This window comes from Phaethon lepturus, unplaced genomic scaffold (genome assembly GCF_000687285.1).
Source record: "Phaethon lepturus isolate BGI_N335 unplaced genomic scaffold, ASM68728v1 scaffold14503, whole genome shotgun sequence".
In the NCBI taxonomy this organism is placed as follows: domain Eukaryota; kingdom Metazoa; phylum Chordata; class Aves; order Phaethontiformes; family Phaethontidae; genus Phaethon; species Phaethon lepturus.
The window spans coordinates 20,373-40,411 of record NW_010531318.1 but is presented as its reverse complement, the minus strand read 5'-3'; the positions used below and the strand labels follow the sequence as shown (position 1 = coordinate 40,411).

General features: G+C 43.9%; 1 protein-coding gene across 1 annotated transcript in view; it reads right to left on the bottom strand.

Annotated features, from left to right (window-relative positions):
* LOC104618815 (lipoxygenase homology domain-containing protein 1-like) overlaps nucleotides 1-20,039 on the bottom strand; it is a gene marked incomplete at its 5' end in the record, with an annotated part of 54,630 nt that overhangs the window by 15,135 nt on the left and 19,456 nt on the right. The window contains 3 exons of the mRNA XM_010284514.1: nucleotides 2,972-3,157; nucleotides 8,624-8,801; nucleotides 15,593-15,710. Of these exons, the coding sequence (XP_010282816.1) occupies nucleotides 2,972-3,157; nucleotides 8,624-8,801; nucleotides 15,593-15,710 (482 nt within the window). The remainder of the gene's footprint in view (nucleotides 1-2,971; nucleotides 3,158-8,623; nucleotides 8,802-15,592; nucleotides 15,711-20,039) is intronic.

The window sequence follows — 20,039 nt, the reverse complement described above, 5'->3', positions numbered from 1 at the left end:
TGATGTGAGTCAAAACAGACTGATGCTGTCATTGAGGCTGATTGTTGAGAAAATTAGGAAAAGAACATCAACCATGTTCCAAGCGTTCAGCATGTGAGGACCAATGGGGTAGGCCAGTGTGAGTCTGAGTCTTCCACAGACCATTGGCAGAGAACCATTTAGTCCAAAAAAGAAAAAAAAAAAACCTAAGGAAAGAATGATCAACATCTGATGCCTCAAAGTAATGGTAAATACAAGCACATTTTTCTTTAATACCCAAAGTCCCCCAAGCATCTGACAAAAAACATACATGACCCTCGAACCCTGACCCCACTAATCCTTTCCAAAAAATAGAGCCAGGAATTTCTAACCAGTGGCACAGCCAATTTATATAAATTATATAGAGAGAGCAAGCATATATGCAAAGGATAGCTATAGCCTGGGATCCCAGCAGTAATAAATACTCTACCCACCCAACAAACTGTCATGCTGCATTGTGTGAAGTTTTAGATAGGATATGCCTTTCACATGACTAATGCAAGAACAATGAAGACAACATATGTTATGATTTAAACTGCAGTTGTCCTTCTTTCTAGGGGGAAAAACAAGTACATTTTTGCTGAACAAAACCTGAGCTTGTTGTTTGTCCAAGGCTTAACCGTGCAGTCAGCTAGGTCTGGTAAAAACCCTATTAACTATTATTTATAAATGGAAACCAGTGATACGAGGGGAAATAAGGAAAGAAAATATGAGGTTGCAATGTGTATTTATATTCATAAATATGAAGCATTTTTTCAGGTTCTGGGCACATGGTTTACTATTTTAGCTGGCTTGTGGTGGCTCTCTGGGTACACGCTCTTAGCCCACAGCAAATTTAAAGTAACTGAGCCTATTTACTGCCTAGCCTAAGGCTAAACTCATTTACTTCCCTTTGCCACTAACCAAGAGCATGCAGATAGCAACTACCATAGCTCAGCTGCAATGTGGTAACTCTCCAATCTGTATCAACATCATCATCAGTGGCACGGAGAAGGTGAACCATGACCACTTGTGCAAGAAGGAAAAGGCAGCCAAGTGCCTAGATCCACAGGATTCACTTGTCATGCAGCAGAGAGCAGACTCATGAGACTCATCGCCACGGGATGCCGTGGGTGCTAAATATCTCCTGGAGAGTCTGGACAAGCACTTGAATGAGAAAATTCACTGAAAGTTACTTAAAGGACAAAAATGATACTGAGTTCAGGAGACGCCCTGAGCTACGCCTCGTAAGATGCAGAGGATTGGGGAAGGATTACACAGGCTCACCCAGTTCCTCCTCTTCCTCGGGCACCCAGTGACACTGTTGGAAACAGCTTCTGGACTCGACAGACCCTTGGTCTGACCCAGTTCTCATCTTCCTACATGGCAGCCTGAGCGTGCCTGAGCCCTAAGGAGCAGCTCTGCTCTGGTGGGTGTATTTCATTCTGTCAGCATGACCAGTCACCAGGGAGCCATAATGCCTCTTGAGGAAAATGTTCTTTTTGTAGACATTTTAGCTGGTAATATGTTTGAAAAGGAATCTGCAAGTCCACATTGATTTCTTGCTGCTCCCAGAAGGACTTCTGAACCACCCGTGCAACTGCAGAGATGCCTGTTTGATGAGCTAAAGCTCTAGTGGGTATTTTGATAGATCTTTCCATTTCTGCATCTAAACTGCAGATTCAAAGAATAAGTATTTTGGCAACTAAAATCAGGTAAAAGCAGCTCCCTTACTGCATTCAGCACCAGCTATATAACATGATATTACAGAAGTTAATCAGCTAAATTGTCCTGTGTTGTGGGAGTGATAAATACAAGCCCAAAGCTTGCAGTGGCTGGGAATAAACGATCATGTTAGGTGGATGCTGGTATTTCCTATTTCGTATTTCACAACAGACAGAAGCTACAATAAGTTTTCTTTTATTTTTTTAAATAAAAATAAGGAGGCAAACTTCCAGTGGGAGAGTCTGATCAAGAGGTAGCATCTTTTATTAATATTGCATGAGATGCAGCCTTCCCCATCTGCCACAACTTTGAGAAGTCGAGAAGATGATGGCCAGGATGTGTCCATACTGACATATAACCCCAGCCCAGCCATAAACCAGCTGCCTCAGTACAACCAGGTAATGACTGGGTAGTCCTGCTGCCATTCCTCCCAGGACTACGATGGATACTGCTGCCCAAACTGCCTTGTTGGTACTGACCCAGGTGGGTCTATGGAAACCATCAAGCTTCACCTTTAGGCTGAAGGAAGGGCCTGCCATTAGCAAGCAAGTCATCATTAATGCAAGATCATCTCTTTCAGATGAAGGTGGAATGGGATGAGATGTCGTCACAGCAGCGTGAGTGATGCATTTGTTACAAGATGCTGCTTGGTGCCTGAATGACAACACAAATGACTATGGCAGTGGCTCTGCTGTGTGTGAAACCAGTTAGGGTATCCAGCAGTGGGGAAATGTCAGAATCTCTCTCAGCAGGGCACTGCACACTCACCAGCTGATGTAGTGATTGTAATAAAGACAGACACAAATCTTTATCTTCTACAGCTCACTGAGTTATGCCAGGCTGCATTACCCCAGGTGCTGATGTCAGGATGACAGTAAATTGCTAGGAAAGTGCCATACTGACCAGTGAAAAAGGTATTGCATTGATAGAGTCAGCGTGTTGGGGTAACAGGCTGGATGGCTTTGGAGTAGCTATCAGTGCTGCAGTGGTGGCTATAAGCTCAGACTGAAGGTGGGGACCCATTAAGGCAGATACTACACCAGCACGCAGGGAGATGGTCTCCTGCATGAAGGGTCGAGGCAGCCAAGCTGGGACACAGGATCCAGGTAAAATACTTGAGGCTACCCAGATGCAGCAGAGCTGGGAGCAGTGCCCTCAGCCTGCCCCATGTCCTCAGAGGAGGATGAGTTTCCTCAGGTGAAAACGTTTGTCCTGCCCTTTACCACCCCCCTCAAGTCCCTGCCCTGACCTTTGTTGTCATGCCAGATCCGCACTTTACAGAGATCTCCCAGGCTCAGCATGTCCGAGAAGTTGAATTCGTCCATCTGGTTCCTCTCAAACTTGTTAGACTTGTTGGAGTCCTTCAGAGCCAGCGTCCCGCTGTCCCCGTTCTCCCCAAACAGGATCAAGGACACGTTGGCATCGGTGCCCGCTCCTGGAAGAAGAGACCAAGGCACACGGTTACGAGCTAGCCTGCCACGCAGGGCTGACACCCAGCCCCAGTCGCATGGAAATGGAGGCAGCAACGGCAGGCTGGACGAGGCTGGAGTGATGCTCATGTTGCTCTGGGCACAGCCAAAGAATTTCTGTGAGTTTGCGCCCTGCAAGGAGGGCACCCCATGGGAGCTAACAAGCCAGCCCTTCCAGCTCATCCCCTGAACACAGGTGGAACGCTTCGCCCTTGCATTCAAGGTGTGGTGACCACGATGACAGCAGTACTAATTGGAAGCAGGAGTATCTGCTGTTGACGGAGCACTGTGCATCGCGTCGCTTTGCAGAGGATGTCAGTGTCGTGACTCCCTTTTTCCCAAGGTGGCTTGGGAAGAAAAGTGACTTACCCAGCAACATCCAGCAATCTATGAAAGAGTGTTAAAGAACATATTTTAACTTTTCTAGCTACAAAGTATTAGTACACATTGTCCTGGGCTTCCCACTGGGCCACAGTCCCTTTTCCACACTGTGGTCTCTTTCTGCAGTCCCACAAGCTCCTCCAAGCTGTCCTGTGGCACCCAGGACACGTCAGCGGGGGTCTGCCTCATACGGCTCTCCCTGTGTTGCATGGCACAGGGATTTAAAAGCAGAGTGCAGATCATCAACCAAACCACTACGGCATCTGGTGGCCTACTTTCCCCTCCCATAGGTCTTCCTTCTATATTCCTGCTTCTCAAAATATTATCCATGCTGCATTCAGTGGAAGAAGTCCCAGTTTCTCATACAGCAGTTTGCTCCACCTCTTTTTACATATATCTTAGGAAAAGAATAATTTTTAAGATGATCTTTATTACCTGATATTGAATTTCATATGCCCACTGCTGTGCATGTTTTGCCGCAGAAAAGAACCATGCTGTCAATTCTCCTGACTTTTGGAGGCCAAACCACCATCTGCAGTGACCTTATGAACATTGTAGCTGAAGGTGTTACAACATTTTTACCTGGCACTATTTATAATTTGACCAAAATCATTGCTTTTTATTTTTGATGTCATAATAAAAAAGCGGATTCATAGAAAGCAGGTTGATTCCAGATGGGCTGACATTCATTGCTGTGTCCGAACCAAAGCCCTTAAATTTTGGAAAATGAAAATGAGATCATCAATCCCAAATCTGTCTTACAAAGAAACTCAGCATCTGCTGCCCTCGGTTAGATAGCCCAGCTTTGAAAAATCTAACTGCCTGCCAAGCCATTTCTTACACAAGAGTATTGTAAACTCTGGGCCACACGGATAGTATTTCCCGCAGCTCCATTCACAACACAATGCAGAGACAAAGTTGGGAGTACTGAAAACTTCTTGAGAAAGCTGCCACTTCTTTAGGATAATTATTTGAATACAGAAATTAGGAAGAAATCACAACTCTTCCTATAGAAGGATTGAAAAAACACTAAAAGAAAAAAAAAAAAAGGAAGAGAAAAAGAGTCATACAGAGAAAAGGCAAAGCAACATTTGGTGTCCACGTGAAAAATCGTCTATGTTAAACTGGGGCTAATTTTCAGCAGTTCCCCGTGAAGGACTTAAGAAGGAAGAGAAAGCATCAGGGATTCAGGCAGTTCATCTGTACATGCAGTACCTTTTATGACCCTAAAGCTTGCTGAGGTGAGGAACAAAGCAAACTGAAGTCCATTTCCTTGCAAGGAGCAGGCTCCCAATTAATGCAAGGTCTCAAAAAGCACAAACCCAACTGTTTCTTAGCAAAACCTTCCCCACAGGAAGAAGCTTATGAAGGCCTCATGCCGTGACATTTCCCTCACAAGCAATTAACAGGAGATGGGAAAGAAAAGCACAGAAATTGCTGAATCAATGTACATTTCACCTATTTGGGTCTCTGATTTTTTTGTTGTTGTTGTTAATTCCAGGAAACTGTCGGGCACATTTAGGAACTGTAACAAATTTGACAAATGAAGAGATAAAGGTACTGTGGTTGCACCAGACTCAACTGGCAATGAGTGCAATAGCTCATGAGTTGATACTGGGGTCTGCAGCACTGAACTCCATCATCAACACCCTAAACAATGACAGTGCATCCTCAGCAGATTTCTGAATAACATTAAATTCAGGGGAGTGACTGATGTGCTGAATGGCAGAATGCCAACCCAGATGGGCCTTGAGAAACTTGAGGACTGAGCAAGTCAGAAATCCCATGAAGTTCAGCAAGGAGAAATGCAAAGTTCTGCATCTGGGGTGAAATAACCCTGCACGTGTACATGCTGGGGAGTTGAAGAAGACCCAGAGGTTACAGCAGTAACATTAATATTCAGGTTGAATCTGAGCTAACAGAAAGTTTTCAGTGTTCAGTGCAAACCACGCATTTGGCTACCTCCAAAGGAGCATGGCCAGCAGCTGAAGGGAAGATCTTACCCCCTTTGCTCAGCACTGCAGAGCCCATACTGGAGCCAACCATGGTGCCAGTTTAATTCCCTGGATCATGACAAGACACTGAGGAAGGCTCAGCAGTTGGTTGCCAAGATGGACAGGAGCTGGGGCAGGTGAACAAGGGCCCCTTGACCACCTGGAAGGACAGTGATAATGATGACAGGGTCATGTGCTATGGAGATGTCAGACTGTACCCCAAGGAGCCACAACCACAAATTGCTGGGGAGGTTCAGGTTGGGCATCAGGAAAAAAGTATTTCTTAGGAAAATAGTACAGATCTGGATAAGGTACCTGAGGAGGTGGTGACATCACCATCCCTGGAGATGTCCAAGGGCAGAGTGTTAGCTGATTTGACCTCATGCTAGCAATAGTCCTTTGGGCAGGAAGATGGATTAAATAACCTCCAAAGTCCCCTTCCAACAAAAGTGTCTATGATTTTATGATTCTTATTGAACATCTGCATAATTTTTAAACAAAGTGTAGGCTTGAGTCACAGCCTTCTGAGGCCAAAGAATGTCCTTCTTTTGACTTAACAGAGACTTGGATAAGGCACTAGGAATTGACACCAACTGTCCTAAATTATGTAATTTGTAGGCTGTAGCTGAACTGACAACATACTAATTAATCTTAAGAGATAAAAACCTCCTCCTGCTTCGTTAATGCTTGGAAAATGAGAAAGCAGTATTTATTCTTTCTCCATCTTTATTGCATTACCATGTATATGATGCCTGCATATAGAATACAGAAAGTCTGCATAAATCAAAAATAACAAGCGAGGAAATTTTTGTGCCACAGAAAGAACCATCAGACAGTCTGGCTCTATTGCAGCTGTGTCTGTGGGTCATACCTTGAAGAAAATGAGATCGTGAGTTCCTTCTCTTATAACATCAAAAGTAAATCAAGATTTTGGCTTTAACCAAAGTTTACCCATCTGACTTGGGATGTGTCTGCCATAACAACCTCTTCTTCCTTTATCTGTGTGTACGCTGAGAGCTGCCATCTGAGGTACTTCTGGTGGCCTCTGGATTTTACCTTTGCAAGAGAGGAGATTTGACCTTTGCAAGAGAGGAGTCTTTCCCTGATGCAGCCTCTGTATGTTATATGATCATCCAAGTTGAATGACTTCTGAAAAGCCAAACTGTAACTCAAAGGCTTCTTTGAGGAAAAAGTGGGACTTTTGTTAAATATGTATATATGGTGGGGAGAAAATCACTGCTGTTTTCTAGTTTGCTGAAGGACATTTTTTGTGGGATTCATTTTCTCTAACTTTAGCCACCTAGCCTAACTTAATTGTGCTGGCTCTGTCTGAATCTGACGAAGACAGAGTGACAGAGACCCTCCAGAAGATGATCCAGACCACTGCTTAAGACTTCTCTCCCAGATGAACTGACCAGAAACAGTCTAGACTAGAAAGAGCTAAGACCACAAGTATATTTTTTTTAAGAGTTACAAATTGGTGAGATGAATCCTACCCTACATTTTCTTTTTTTGTTTGTTTCAATGCTTCTGGTGCACTGAAAAGTTGAAAGCTATTGCAGAGGAAAACTTTATACCTAGAAAGAAACACATCTGATTCTATTCCTGTCCCTAGACAATGTCAGTGTGGCAGGAGATGATAAAACATGTTTAAACTAGCTGTCAAGGATAAAACATCTTTTTTTCCTGAATTGGTTCAGCCGGGAGTAATCGTGGAATACATAATGATCAAAGAGGGGACGTGGTTCATGATTTGTACCCTCTTTAGATAAGCTGGGTAAAGTTCAGCACTATGTGTGATCTAATCATAAACAGACTCTCTGAAATCTCTCTGTAATCTGCACTTTCCTACTGGTTTTTGCTGTTCATAATGAAATAAAGTGTTTCATCATTAATACCCGCCATCCCTCATTCAATGGGAAGGACAGATCTGTCTGCTGTTGCTGTCATCTTCTATTCTCCTCTCGTTTCTACTTCCTTTGCCTTTGTGAGTTAGGGCTGGATTTCACAAAAAGGTCACAGAAAGATCTACCATTATACCAGATGGATTGCCAGATACATAAACAAATCTTCCTCTCTCGCTTTTGTTTTTTGTATTTCACTACATGTTTTTCAGACAAGCAGCAGGCAGAGCAGATAGATAAAAAAGGGTGAGGTGGCATGAAGATGCTCTGCCAGGGGAATTTTTATATTCTCAGATCAAACCTCAGAAGTTGCATAAATTACCGCTGGTAAATCCAGGAAAAAAAAAAAAAAAAGAAAAAAGAAAGAAAGAGAAGTAGAGATCAGGAGCAGGATCAGGATCAGGATTATGTGCACTGGTGTGGCAGAATCCCATCTGACGGTCAACCTTTCAAACAAGGTGTCTGCAAGATGATGTCTAACTTGCCCCATTTTGGCATGAGGCAGTTTGTATGTGGTTGCAACTTTCATTCAGCAGCCTGACAGAAGTTCTCATGAAAAGAGGCAGGGATCCCAGGAAATGACATAGAAATCCCATTTCTTGGCTTTTGAAGCTCTGCAGCTTTCTTTATACTCTGTTCCACCTCTTCTATCTGGTGTTCATTTAGGAATGTTTTTTCACGGCCTGAGATAAAAGGTCTCAAAACACTTTGAAAAGGGGGGGGAATTATTTGCTCGTCTCTTTGGCCAAAGCAGATAGTGCTGACTGGAAACCTGCAGCCCACCAGCTTTGACCATAGCCTTTTTTTTCCATCCTATGTGGATGGGTCTGAGTTGACCAAAAAGAAGAAGGGGGCTCCTGACCATTGCAACGTGGTCTGGCAATAGCTTCTGTTATGGTGTCTTCAGAGGAAGCAACAAGCAGTAAAATCTAGGCCTTGTGTCTAAATATTTTATGCCTGGAGCTCAGATGAGGATGAAGCCCACAGAATAACACTGTCATGATGAACAGACAGCCAAAATGGCAATGTTCCATCATAGGAGGGCTAAATTATGCTTTTTTCAAACGTAATTTCAAATTAAGCAGGAGGTATTCCATTGCTAAAAATGAAACTTCATACTAGAAAAGTCATAAAATATCCACCACAGACATACCTCCAACATCACTGGTTTTAACCTGAAGAGTGTATGTTGTGTCCTCCATCATCTGCTCATCATTTATGACCGCTGGCATCTCACACACAAGACTTCCCTTGGCATTTTTCATCTTTGACAGCCATTCACCATAAGTAAATATGGCCACTTCTTGATTAGTCAGGTTCTTCAGGGTGATCTGTGAAGAACCAATATAAGGGAAAAAAATTCAGCTAAACTTCAGCTACCATTTGAATGAGGGCAAAGATTAAACTTATAAAGTGCACAGTGTGGTAACACATGGGTGGAGCTTGGTCATAGCTTCAAAACCTGTGCTGAGCTCTTCTGGGATAAATGGAGCTCTCTCTTATGGACAGTATTTGCTGTGGTGACTTGTCCTGAGAAATGGTCTTCATAATATTGGACGTTTTCATGCATGGGGTAAAGCATAGGAAGAAATTTGCTCCTGTGACATAAGTTATGGACAAAACTCATCTTTAAGAGACTCTGACCTTTCCTGGAAGCCAGTATGGAATTAGCTCCAAAGAAGAAGTAACGGCGAGTTATTAAAACCCTCACTACCTCTCCTTGAAGTACACAGTATCTTTCTTTCACCTGCCTCTTCTGTGCAAACACACAGCAATCATTGTAGAGATATGCAAACCAACCCCAAACAAGTTAAAGCAATGCACAAGATAAAATTAGGCCAGCAAAACTTAATGCTTCACACTCTTCTCCCTCTGGGAAAAGGTGACAGAACAAACAGTATGCAACAGATATTAGTCACACTGTCTAATGTGTCACGGGAAGGAGCTCAGATGCTGTGGTGATAACAGAATAGGAACCTATTTAGAACAAGCCAGTGAGCTACTCCAACAAACATCCAATAAAATACCCATCTTTATGTGTCCTGTTTCAATGTGGGCTCGGTGGAGCATCAGTCTAGTGGGAGAAGGACATTACATTTGCCTACAACAAAAACCTAGCAGTAAATTCTCACTCAGTTGGGGGAGTTGGAGGGAAGGGAGGAGACAGGGCTGCAAATTACAATTTTTGTTACCTTCTAACAGAAACAAAGACCATACCTGAGTGAAGCAGGGCATCAAGAAACAGTGTCTTGCAAGGCACATCTCTGCAAAGGCCATGGAAACGTGAGCCCAGATGACTCAGAGAAGTGTGATGTGACATTAGGAAGAAACAAATCATGGAATTGTGGAAAATGTTAAGTTAAAAGGGACACCTGGAGGCGTCTAATCCCACCTCCTGCTCCAAGGAGCTTCAAGGGTCGAGATTCCCCCAGCACTCTGGGCCTCCATGCTAGGACTGCATCACAATTGAAAGAAGATTTTTTTTTCCCCTTCTATCCAATCAGGATTTTCCTTGTTGCAACTTGTGCCCATTGCCCCATGCCCTTTCACTGTTCACCTCTGAGAAGATACTGGATCAATGGTCTCTGTATCCTCCCTTTAAGCAGCAGAAGACTGCAATTTTATTCCCCCCACATCTTTTCTTCTTAAGGCTTAAAAACTCCATTTACCTTAGCCTTTCTTAATATGCCATATGCTTCAGCCCTTTGACTATCTCAGTGACCTTCTGCTGCACTCTCATATATCAGCCTAAGAAACTTATAAAACTTATCTTGAGATAAAATGTGCTCACATTCAGTCCTCAAACTGCATGTGTCCCAGTCCATGCACTTCTGTTGACCCCAACCAAGCTTTGCCAGAGCCTTTAGCAGTTCAAAAGAAGAACGTTGCTCAAAGGTTATAAAAAATTATTTTAAAGAGGGCAGTAGCTACACCAAAGCTGAAGTGTAGCTGTGCTATTTGTGCATTGTGTGGTTCCATGGGTAGGACACTCATCTGCGGTTTTCTCTCTGCCTGATGCTAAACAGGGATCTGTAACACAGCACCTTCATCCCAGAGGTACAGGACATTTCGGGCTGTTGAAGCTGTCCCACTTTTCTAAAAAGCTGCTTATTCACAGCCAGTGACACTATTATTTTGTGGTCAAAAACTGTTCTATGAGTCAAGAGATGCTGAATCAAATCTTTGCTTTGAGCCAAGCAGAAATCAGGTCTCCACCACCCCAGCTGGTGCCCTCTCTCTGCTGGGGCACAGACCAGAAGGAAGGCTCCTCTCTCAAGGATGCGTGAACAATGTCTATATCCTCTTAGGATTCCAACCTAGAAACTTTTCTTTGTCTAAAATTTGCAAATTTGAATTGTGAATAATCTCAAGTGGACTGAAAATGCCTTTTTTTCCTCCCCTTGGTGCATAAACTCTTTGCTGGAAAAGGTTCAGCCAGTTCTACCTTTTCCGTGCTTAGGAATGACAGCAAGGCTGTTAGTAGCAAAATGTCCTGGGCAAAGCTTGCAGGGAAATGTCAGGAAAGCAGTGGGGGGTAGAAGCAGATTAGAGTTGCCAGCTGGAGGGCACTCACAGACAGAGAGATCAGACCTCTCACAAATAACCAGCCTGTGCCCAACGCTCCAGATGCTGTCTGAGGAAAGCTGTCTGGCTACTAAAACTACTGGAGCAAAATGCCTTCTCTTTCCATCCCCAGCCCCTCACCCGGGATGAGCGATTTCAGCCACACGCAGCTTCATGTAAGCAGTTAGCACAGACGGAGAGAGCAGCCTCTGCTATCTCATTCTGGGGTGCTGCTCTGGAGAGGAGCGGACAGGAGCAAGGGATTCGTTTTGCGAGCTTTGTTTGCTCAGGAGAGATCACAGCAAGGAACGCAGAGGCAGCAGAAAACCTGTGGCAGGCTGATTCCTCGGTCACAACATGAGTACGTTGCCTACCTTACCTAGCACGAACCACCTAAACGCCGGGCATCCAGCCCAAGCACATCGTGCTGGCCCTCCCTATGGTCAGTGGTCAGAGCTAGGTATCACCAGAGAAGCAATACATCCCACCCAGGCAGTGTCGTCCAAGCTGGGGGCACGTAAATGGCCGTTAAAGGCATCTCTCCCTCTCTCAGGTCTGTCTCTCTGCTGGCTACAGAAAAGGTCTGAACAGTTTGGTAGAGGAGGTGAAAGATGAACATCGCTTTTTCAATGACTAAAATAGCACAAAATGAATCCCATCCTACAAGGAGGTGTTTGTGGGTGTTGCACGCAGACGGGATGATGCAGGATTTTGATTTGGATCATGAGGGTCAAGAAAGTCATCTCAGGAAGCTGAGCTGAAGCTGTTTTTATTTTCTATCTGTTCCTCTCAGAAAAGTTAGCTACCACTTGGCAATGAGAACGCTGTTTTACATTGCATCTAAACTATTTTTTACAATACCTAGAACTTGCTGCGGACATCCTGCATGCTTTTAAGCTCAAACATTATCACTAATTATGCATAGGTTTTAATTGGGCTGTAGAACACCTATAGAAATGAAAAAGAAGTGGGAGTGATATGGATGAATAAAATGTTAATAATTTGCTTTGCAGCTGAGCAAATATCGTAGCTGACAGCAACTTGAAATTAATTGTGTGCTGTAACAGAAAGGTTTGACATGTCTGATCATTTGTTTTACCTCAACCCAGCCTTCTCCCAGCTACAGTGTGAAACATGGTCCACAGGGGCTCACACCTCACTAACAAAAAAATACATAGATCTTGGATTTCATCTTTCAAGACTCAATTGCATGTTTTTTTGGTCCTGTTGCATGTCATTGGTCTTCGCTTAAAAACAGTATCCTCTGATTGTAAAACAAAAAGACTTTGCTCTGTTGCAAAGAACAGTCAGCTTCAGCTATAATGAATTGTCTCAAATTCTCTTAATCACCTTTATATAAAGGAAAAAGAACTGAATAAAGCCCAAGTCCCACATTCACGATAATTTGTGACGTTTGAATGCAATGCAATTAGTGCTTCATTAAGACAGCTTCTTATCTGCCTGGCTTTGACAGCACAAAGTAACATTAAAATTCTGAAGGAAGCAACACTGCAGAATTCAATAGTCTTACAACTCCTGTTATTTCACTCAGAGAGCTCTCATTCTTTCTTACTTCTAGCTTTTCAACTTCATAACTAAGACACTGGGCAGCAGGTGAAATCACCACATGGACTGAGGAACTCTCTGTCCCAGGAGGAGGTTTCCAAAGCATGCATTGAGATAAGTTTCCTAATTAGAAGCCACAAATTTTTGACAATGAGGGTGGTGAACCCCTGGCCCAGGTTGCCCAGGGAGGTGGTGGATGCCCCATCCCTGGAAACATCCCAGGTCAGGCTGGACGGGGCTCTGAGCACCCTGCTCTGGTTGCAGATGTCCCTGCTCACTGCAGGGGGTTGGACTAGATGGCCTTGAAAGGTCCCTTCCAAGCCGAACCATTCTGTGGTTCTATGATTCTATGTTTTTATTCTCTGATTTTTCAGAAACACAAAGCAGCGTTGTGGTAGCCTGATGTGGAAGAGCATGAGATTCAGCATTAGATCAGAGGAAGATATCCAAACTCTGTGTCTCTCTCAGCAGTGGTGAGATCAGAAAGTGTTGCTCAGCTTTAGAGAGTTTTTGGTATGTCCTTCTGTGCATAGCAAGAATCAATAATATTCGTTCTCACCCAACACATCACTAATCAAATTTTGTTCCCTCTAGAGGATTAAGTTTAAGTGTTTAAATCTTATTGCCACTTTTGGTGCAGTTTGAATCTTTGGCACCAAGTTCATTACTTTGCTGAGATTCTGAATGAAATTTCAATGTATTTTATCTAGACAGAAAGGAAAAAAAAAAAAAAAAAGACTACTTCCCTGCTTGTAAATTGAATCTTTTGGCTGTGTACAACATCATTGATAATTCATGCATTTTAATTGGTATTTATGCACTTCTATTTCTGGTAAACTAAAAGCAGTATAAATTATGACCAGCAACATTTTACAAAGAGACCAAAGAGAATTAAAAAGATCATTTATTGTTATTTTAATAGAACAAGAAAACTGAGAATATCCTGTAGATAAATGGAGCAACAAATGGTTAATTACGAGGTTGATGGCTTAATCTAGCTTCTCATTTCACTGTGCTAGTTAGCACTAACTGTGAACCATCTGTCTGAGAGTTTAGCACTACCCCCACAAGTATTTCATTATGCAGTTTTAATATGCATTTTTGACAGAAATGGAAATGGGCTCAGATCAGTTTTCATGTCACACCAGGCTACATAAGTTTTCAAGGCTGGAATACAAATCAGAGAACACAAATCCTTCCTCCCCTTTTCCAGAGCACTCCTGTCCTCACTCTCTGCCTGGGAATGCAAATGCTATATTAACTTTTGCAGGAAAGGTGAGAAAGAAAACTAATAAATAAAGTTCTTTACCTATCACTGGAGCTAGAATATCCTCCATGCTCTGTTTCTTTAAGAAAAATAGTAATTACAGGTACAATTTTCAAAAGCTTCTAAAATCCTCATCTCAAAGAGTTGCGTGCATGGTCTGCCTGTTGCTTCTGTAGAGATATAAGAGGGCTATAAGCCCATCAGATGGGTCCACATGAGAGTCATTTTTGTCTACTTCTCTAGGAAAGCCTTGCTTTGGGTGGGACAGTCCAGCAGGCTGGATGACTGGACAGGGCTGGCACCGGGAACACGTAAAGGTGTTACTTGCCACGAAAGATGCCACTGTCCCTTGCCTTTGAGCTACTGCTAGCTCACGACTGCAAGATCTGGAATGTCTCTGGATGAATAAGCTTTATTTGATTTCATTTTATATGAATATGATTTATAAAACTCAAGAAGGTATTGGGAAACTGGCAAAGGGAGTTTGACCAAGATAACTGAATCAAATCAGAGAACAGATTGAGTTATTCCTTAGGCACAGGAGAAAAATTGGGTCTGTGGCATACATTCGGAAGATATATGCTGGAAGTCTAATGCTTTGGAGAGCTGCAAAAGAGTTGCTGAGAAAAAACTTAGAAGTGACAATGCTACAGTACAAAAGGTACAGAAATGCTTTTTAGACCATGCTAATGGAGGTGTAGAGCAGTTCATCACTTCACTGGAAACTGGTGGCCACCTAGGACCAGTGTTTAGAAATGCATTATTTATGGACAAATGAAGGAGGACAGCTTCAGACCAGTCAAAAAGGGTAAAGGACCCAATAAAAAAATCCTGCACTATTGTTTCTGACCATGAGTTAAGCTATTGGGTCTTAAACTATTCTCATTAAAAAGTCAAGATACAGAAATCCAGCAGGATCTCTACTCCAGAAAAAAACATGCTAAATAAACATGGCAGAGAGGTGTTCCTCCTTTAATGACATCTGATGGTGTGGAATCAGCACATCACTCCACCTCTATCTTAGAAATATGATTACAGGGACCCATAACAAGCCAACTAAGTTTTACTGCCCAAATATAAGTGAAGTTTACATGGGGCTGGTGGTTTGGTAGAAAAGATTAGCAGACAGACTGTGCTTTTTTGTGAGATAGGACACCAGGGAAAAATACAATCAACAGAGGCAGTGGGAGCCGTTTTGCATGCTGTATTCAAAATGCAAGAAGAAAACGACACCTTAATTGTATGAAGAAGAAAAGAAAGAAATCTGCCTGTGTGCTAGAGGGAGAAGGGAAGGGGAGAGATGTGATACCTCATCTGAAAGGATGGATTATTTGGAAATGTCCCACCCGGCCCAGGCCCCCACTAGCTGTCCCTGCCTGGTAGAGGGAGATCCACTCTCCCACAGGGTCAGAGTATGGCTGGGGTCTGCAGGAGCTGAGGGTACTCAGAAAATATTGCAGGTGGCCAGGGTGGCAAGACAAGGCTCTTTTGCAGGGATGGAGAGCGAGATCTAACAGCAGAGATTGTGGTAAAGCTGTACAGCACAGCTTTTGCCCTTGCTCTCTTCTTTTTTGACTCAATTCCTGCAGGAAAAAAAACATGAGAAACCAAATGGAAAGCGGCAGGAAATTAATAAAAACGAGTTACTTGCTGCCTTCCCCCTCTTTCTCAAGGGCTTTCAACAGAAGCAGGTTGCACAGAGACATGCAATGTGAGGTGCATTACCCTTTCCAGGAACCAGTGCGGGCGAGTCCCCTTCCCGTCCGTCCGAATCCTCATCTTCCTGAGGGGTGCAATATCGGCGATCTCCATAATGAAACTGTCCTCTTGGCCTCGCTCAAACCTGGGGGGATTGAAAGACCGAGGAGGTTTCCTGCTGCTTTACAGCACTGTTGCGTCTTGATCCCCTGTCTACGCTTCAACTCATGCCTTGCCAACATCCTTAAATTAAAAGTTTATGAGTGCACTTTATTGGACTTGAGCTTTTCTGTCCTGCAATCACCAGCTACTGTGTTGTTGGCAGGACACCTCAGATGCAGATTTGACAGGGATTCCTCCTCCCCGGGAAAAACAAGCCCATACAAGGCACCTGGAGTCGCTCCAGGCAGCCTGTGGTATATATTATCACTCTGTTTGTAACTAGAACAATAAAGACTCACAGTTGGGTTTCAGCACATCACCTTCCTCCTGGCACCTGCCCAAGTGCCTGCCCTTAGCCCATCCCAACTAGAAGGCAAAGCAATTTTGCTTAATCTTCTTTCGCTAAGACGCAGCACATAACTTTGCATTTGCCGTGGTGATAGACAGTTGCTGCAGCTCAGCTAAATACGGTGACCCGATTGCAAGTCGGAGCCCAACACCTAAGTTAGTAAGTGCAGGCAAATGATGTTAGAAAGGAGCCAAAACCGACCATCCCACACTCCCCTCCTGAATTTGGGGAATTTGGATTTGCAAACAGGATCCATCTTTGATAGGAACCAGGATAGGTTTGCGTAACATTGCATGAATGATCTTACGCTGTGCTTGGCTGCTGTATATAGGCACAAGGATGTGTAGGAACTGCTCATCCGTAGCAATCAGCAGAAAGCAGAAAAAGGGGAAAAACTAACATATGCTTCTTGAAGAAGATATTACACTGGCTAGAAATGCAGCTACCTTGCCTTCCTCTTAGCATCAATGGTGCTAAGAAGAAAGCCTTGCTCCAGTGCAAGTGCTGCCTCAGGCTCAATACTACTCTGTTTAGAGCAAGTGCATCTTCTAGGTTTGTCCCCAAAATACTCTGGCAGACCTGCTGTGGACTTGGAGATAGAAATCCAACCCTTGCTAAGTAGAAGGGAAGCCAAATCCAGGGAGTCTACCAAGCACCACCATGACCACTCTGCTGTTGAGGTTCCTCCTTCGTGCAAACTTCTCCTTGTGAGTGAGTTACCCAAGTCTGCTGAGAAGTTTGGGAGAGAGCTCTGCAAACTGTGGGCACTACCGTAATATAGACTATACATAATGATGCTATCTCACCCCTGGCAATGCAGTTAGCCTCCTACAGCTGTGCAGTGCCAGGATATGGAGAAAAAAACATTTCTTTACCAACCTCTGCTCAGATTACACCCTGCAGCATGAATGTGATTATCCTCACACCATTATCTGAGCCTGCATAGCTGCAGATGTTAGCAATAGGGATTGGCTTGAACCTCTCAGTTTTCATCCAGGCATTGCTTTCCCTGCACTCCCAGAGGCATTTGGACGGGGTGTTTTGGTCCCAGTCCATTTCTAGTTATTAAGGATTATGTTTGCTCTTTGAAAAACTCCTCTCTCTTGTTGTTTGTCTTTCTGTGGTACCGGATACCAAGACAGCCTGTCTCACTGTGAGAAAGAGAATGTGCTTTTGTGCCTGGACTGGATTGATTTCCACTTCTATTGAAGGAAAAGGTGTGACCCTTCCAGCTTGAATTATCCCATGATCCTATGATCAGTTTTCATTACAATCACTATTACTTACAAAGCTTCATAGAAGTCTCTCGCTCTGCTCCTTTGCAGGCTGAGCAACTCTAAGCTAAACAGTCTGTTAACAAAATAAACCAATATTTATCTTCAGTAAATGCCCTGTTTACAGTTTGTAAGGCTGATACTCACCTGCTACTTTCAAGAAGCCCTTGTACCAGAGGGAAACAATTTCTAAAGTGACAAACTGGGTGACCCAAGAGCTCTTTTCTATCCCTAATTTATACGAACATGAACATAAGCCTGAAAAAAATTGAGAAGTACCCAGACAAGCTGACTGCAGCTATTCCTTTTCCAGGACACTGAAGCATTTATCTGAGGGATTTCATTACGCTTTCCTACCCATGCCTGCACTTATAAATATTTCTATTGCCCAGAGGTCTTGGCAATAACAGTAATGTAGCTAAAATTGCCTTAAATCTGCAGCAGGTTAGACAGATGATTCTTCGTAATGCACTGAGCTGCTGTGAGTGAATTGGCACTGGATGGCTCCAATAAAGATGAAGTGCCTTTTAGCGTTTGGTTGCGGCGGCTCTCACCCATCCCTCGCTGCTGGCGCAAGGGCTGGCGAGACTTCCATGCGAAACCAGAGCTGGGGAAGCCTGTGTTGTTAACAGCTGGGTGAAGGCTGGTGGGAGTGGTGTGGAAACGGGCAATATGTGTATTTGGGAACATGCGTGTCCTCTGCAGAGGGTGCTAATGAGATGACAAGAGCTCTGTACAGTTGGAGGTGTGATACAGAGCTCTCCAGCTAGCAGACATGTGCCAGTACCTCCCCAAAGAATAGCACAGCGTCCTGGGGATATGAACATCTTAACAGCTGTGTTTTACATGTCCTTCTTCATATCGCCCCAATAAGTTTTCACCACCTTTTGCAGATCTTCTACTGGCAGAAGACAACCCAAGCAACTAATAACATATAAACTGTGTGGCCCTCCTTTATTACATTTTCGTATCCTTATAGCAGAGTTTATCCATCCCACCCGTATAAACAAAAGTGATTTTTTTTATAGGCCACACACTTGCCTGGCCAGCTGGAGTGAAACTGCAATCCCTCTCTTCAGGGGTTGGAGACATCTTGGCCCCCTTTAGAGGTTTTTGGTTGATGTAGCCTGATGTGAATTTTGCTTTACTTTTAAATACAAACAGTCATGGTCCATTTCCCCATGTACTAGAATTGAATGTTGGGCTTAAAATAGTGAAAGACAGATCGTTTGGGATTGCCTGAGGTCTTGGAAGGAGGACGTCACTGATAGCCCAACGTGCAGGTAACCCAGGTACATTGCCCCACGTGCTGGGTGCCTCTCTGTGATGGAGAGCAAGGCCAAGAGCTACAGCTTTCTGCATGACTCAGCCATGTTTCTCATGGAGATTTTAGTCAGCAGCATCTCTGCTACATTTTTTTTCATAGCAAACGGGGCCCATGCTTGTTACTAACTAAACACATGAAGGTTTCAAGCTAGGCTGAACACACTTTGCCCAGATACCCACTCTGCTATGACAGCTGCAAGTAAAACATCCCCTGAGCAAAGCCCTCTGTGCGGGGAGCCTTATCTTCAATTATCCAGCCCACACGTGACACGCAGAGCTGCAGCAGAGGAGCTGCGTCACCTGGAGGCTGGAGGAAGTGTCCAGCATCACCTCCGCGAGCTGAGCTCGAACCATGTGGCCAAATGCTCCAGCCCTCCTGATGCTCTGTAGATGCTTTGCTGTATAAGATCAGAGGTAGTCAATTAATTAAATTTAAGCCTGACGAAGCCCATCTCTAAAAGATGGTTAGTGGCAAGTTTATTCTTGAGCATGCCGAAGCTTTCTGTACCGAGGGAGGTGCTAGAAAGGAACAGGAAAGCGTTAGGAAATGGATCAGTGGCACATGGGGTTTTTTTGGCTTATAGAAATGCTGGCGTCAGACTAGGGTTACAGCGTTTGAAGGACGCTTATGCTGAAGAAAACATGAGATTTCAGCTTTTTAGTAAAATGAGAGCATGCAGTGCAGCAGTCTGCACAACGCACAGCCTGTTTCTGCCTCTCTGCGCTGTAAGGCCACATCTGGGCAGACAGATGTCATCACGTGTCCCTTTTGTGCCAGCTGCAGACAAGTCAGCTCCAGTTCCAAAACTGCGTGGTTACATTAACGTGGCGCAGAGCCCGAGCTAAGAAGCTCACTTCTCCTCCGGGCCCTCAGTTCACCAGCTCAGGCCCTGGCATCCCTCAGGCAGCTTCTGGACCAAGCTGGCTCATATCTGGACACTTCAGCAAAGGAGAGGAGCAGACAGAGGAGAGTCAGCACCTTCCCATCACAGGTACTTCCCAAAGCAGATATGTGCATGTTGGTTTGTCTTTCATTATGCAGTTACCCATGCATTCCCATTAAATAATGTTCAAATTAAATTATTTATTTTTCCACAAAAGATGCATTTTGCAGAAACTACACCTGTGTTTTCATGCAATGTCCACAGTTCCTCTTGGAGCCAACGCAGGACTTCACAATTCATATTTTTGTTCACAACGTTTATCTCTAAAGCCATTGAGGAATAGGATAAACAAAACTTCTGCAAATGACAAAGGATGATTCCCCTGGCTACAAAGTGCACTGCTTTCCTCCACTCTGCTATATACATTACAATAACAAAGGGCCCCATTCTGAATCTATAAAGTCAAAGGGAGTTTCTCT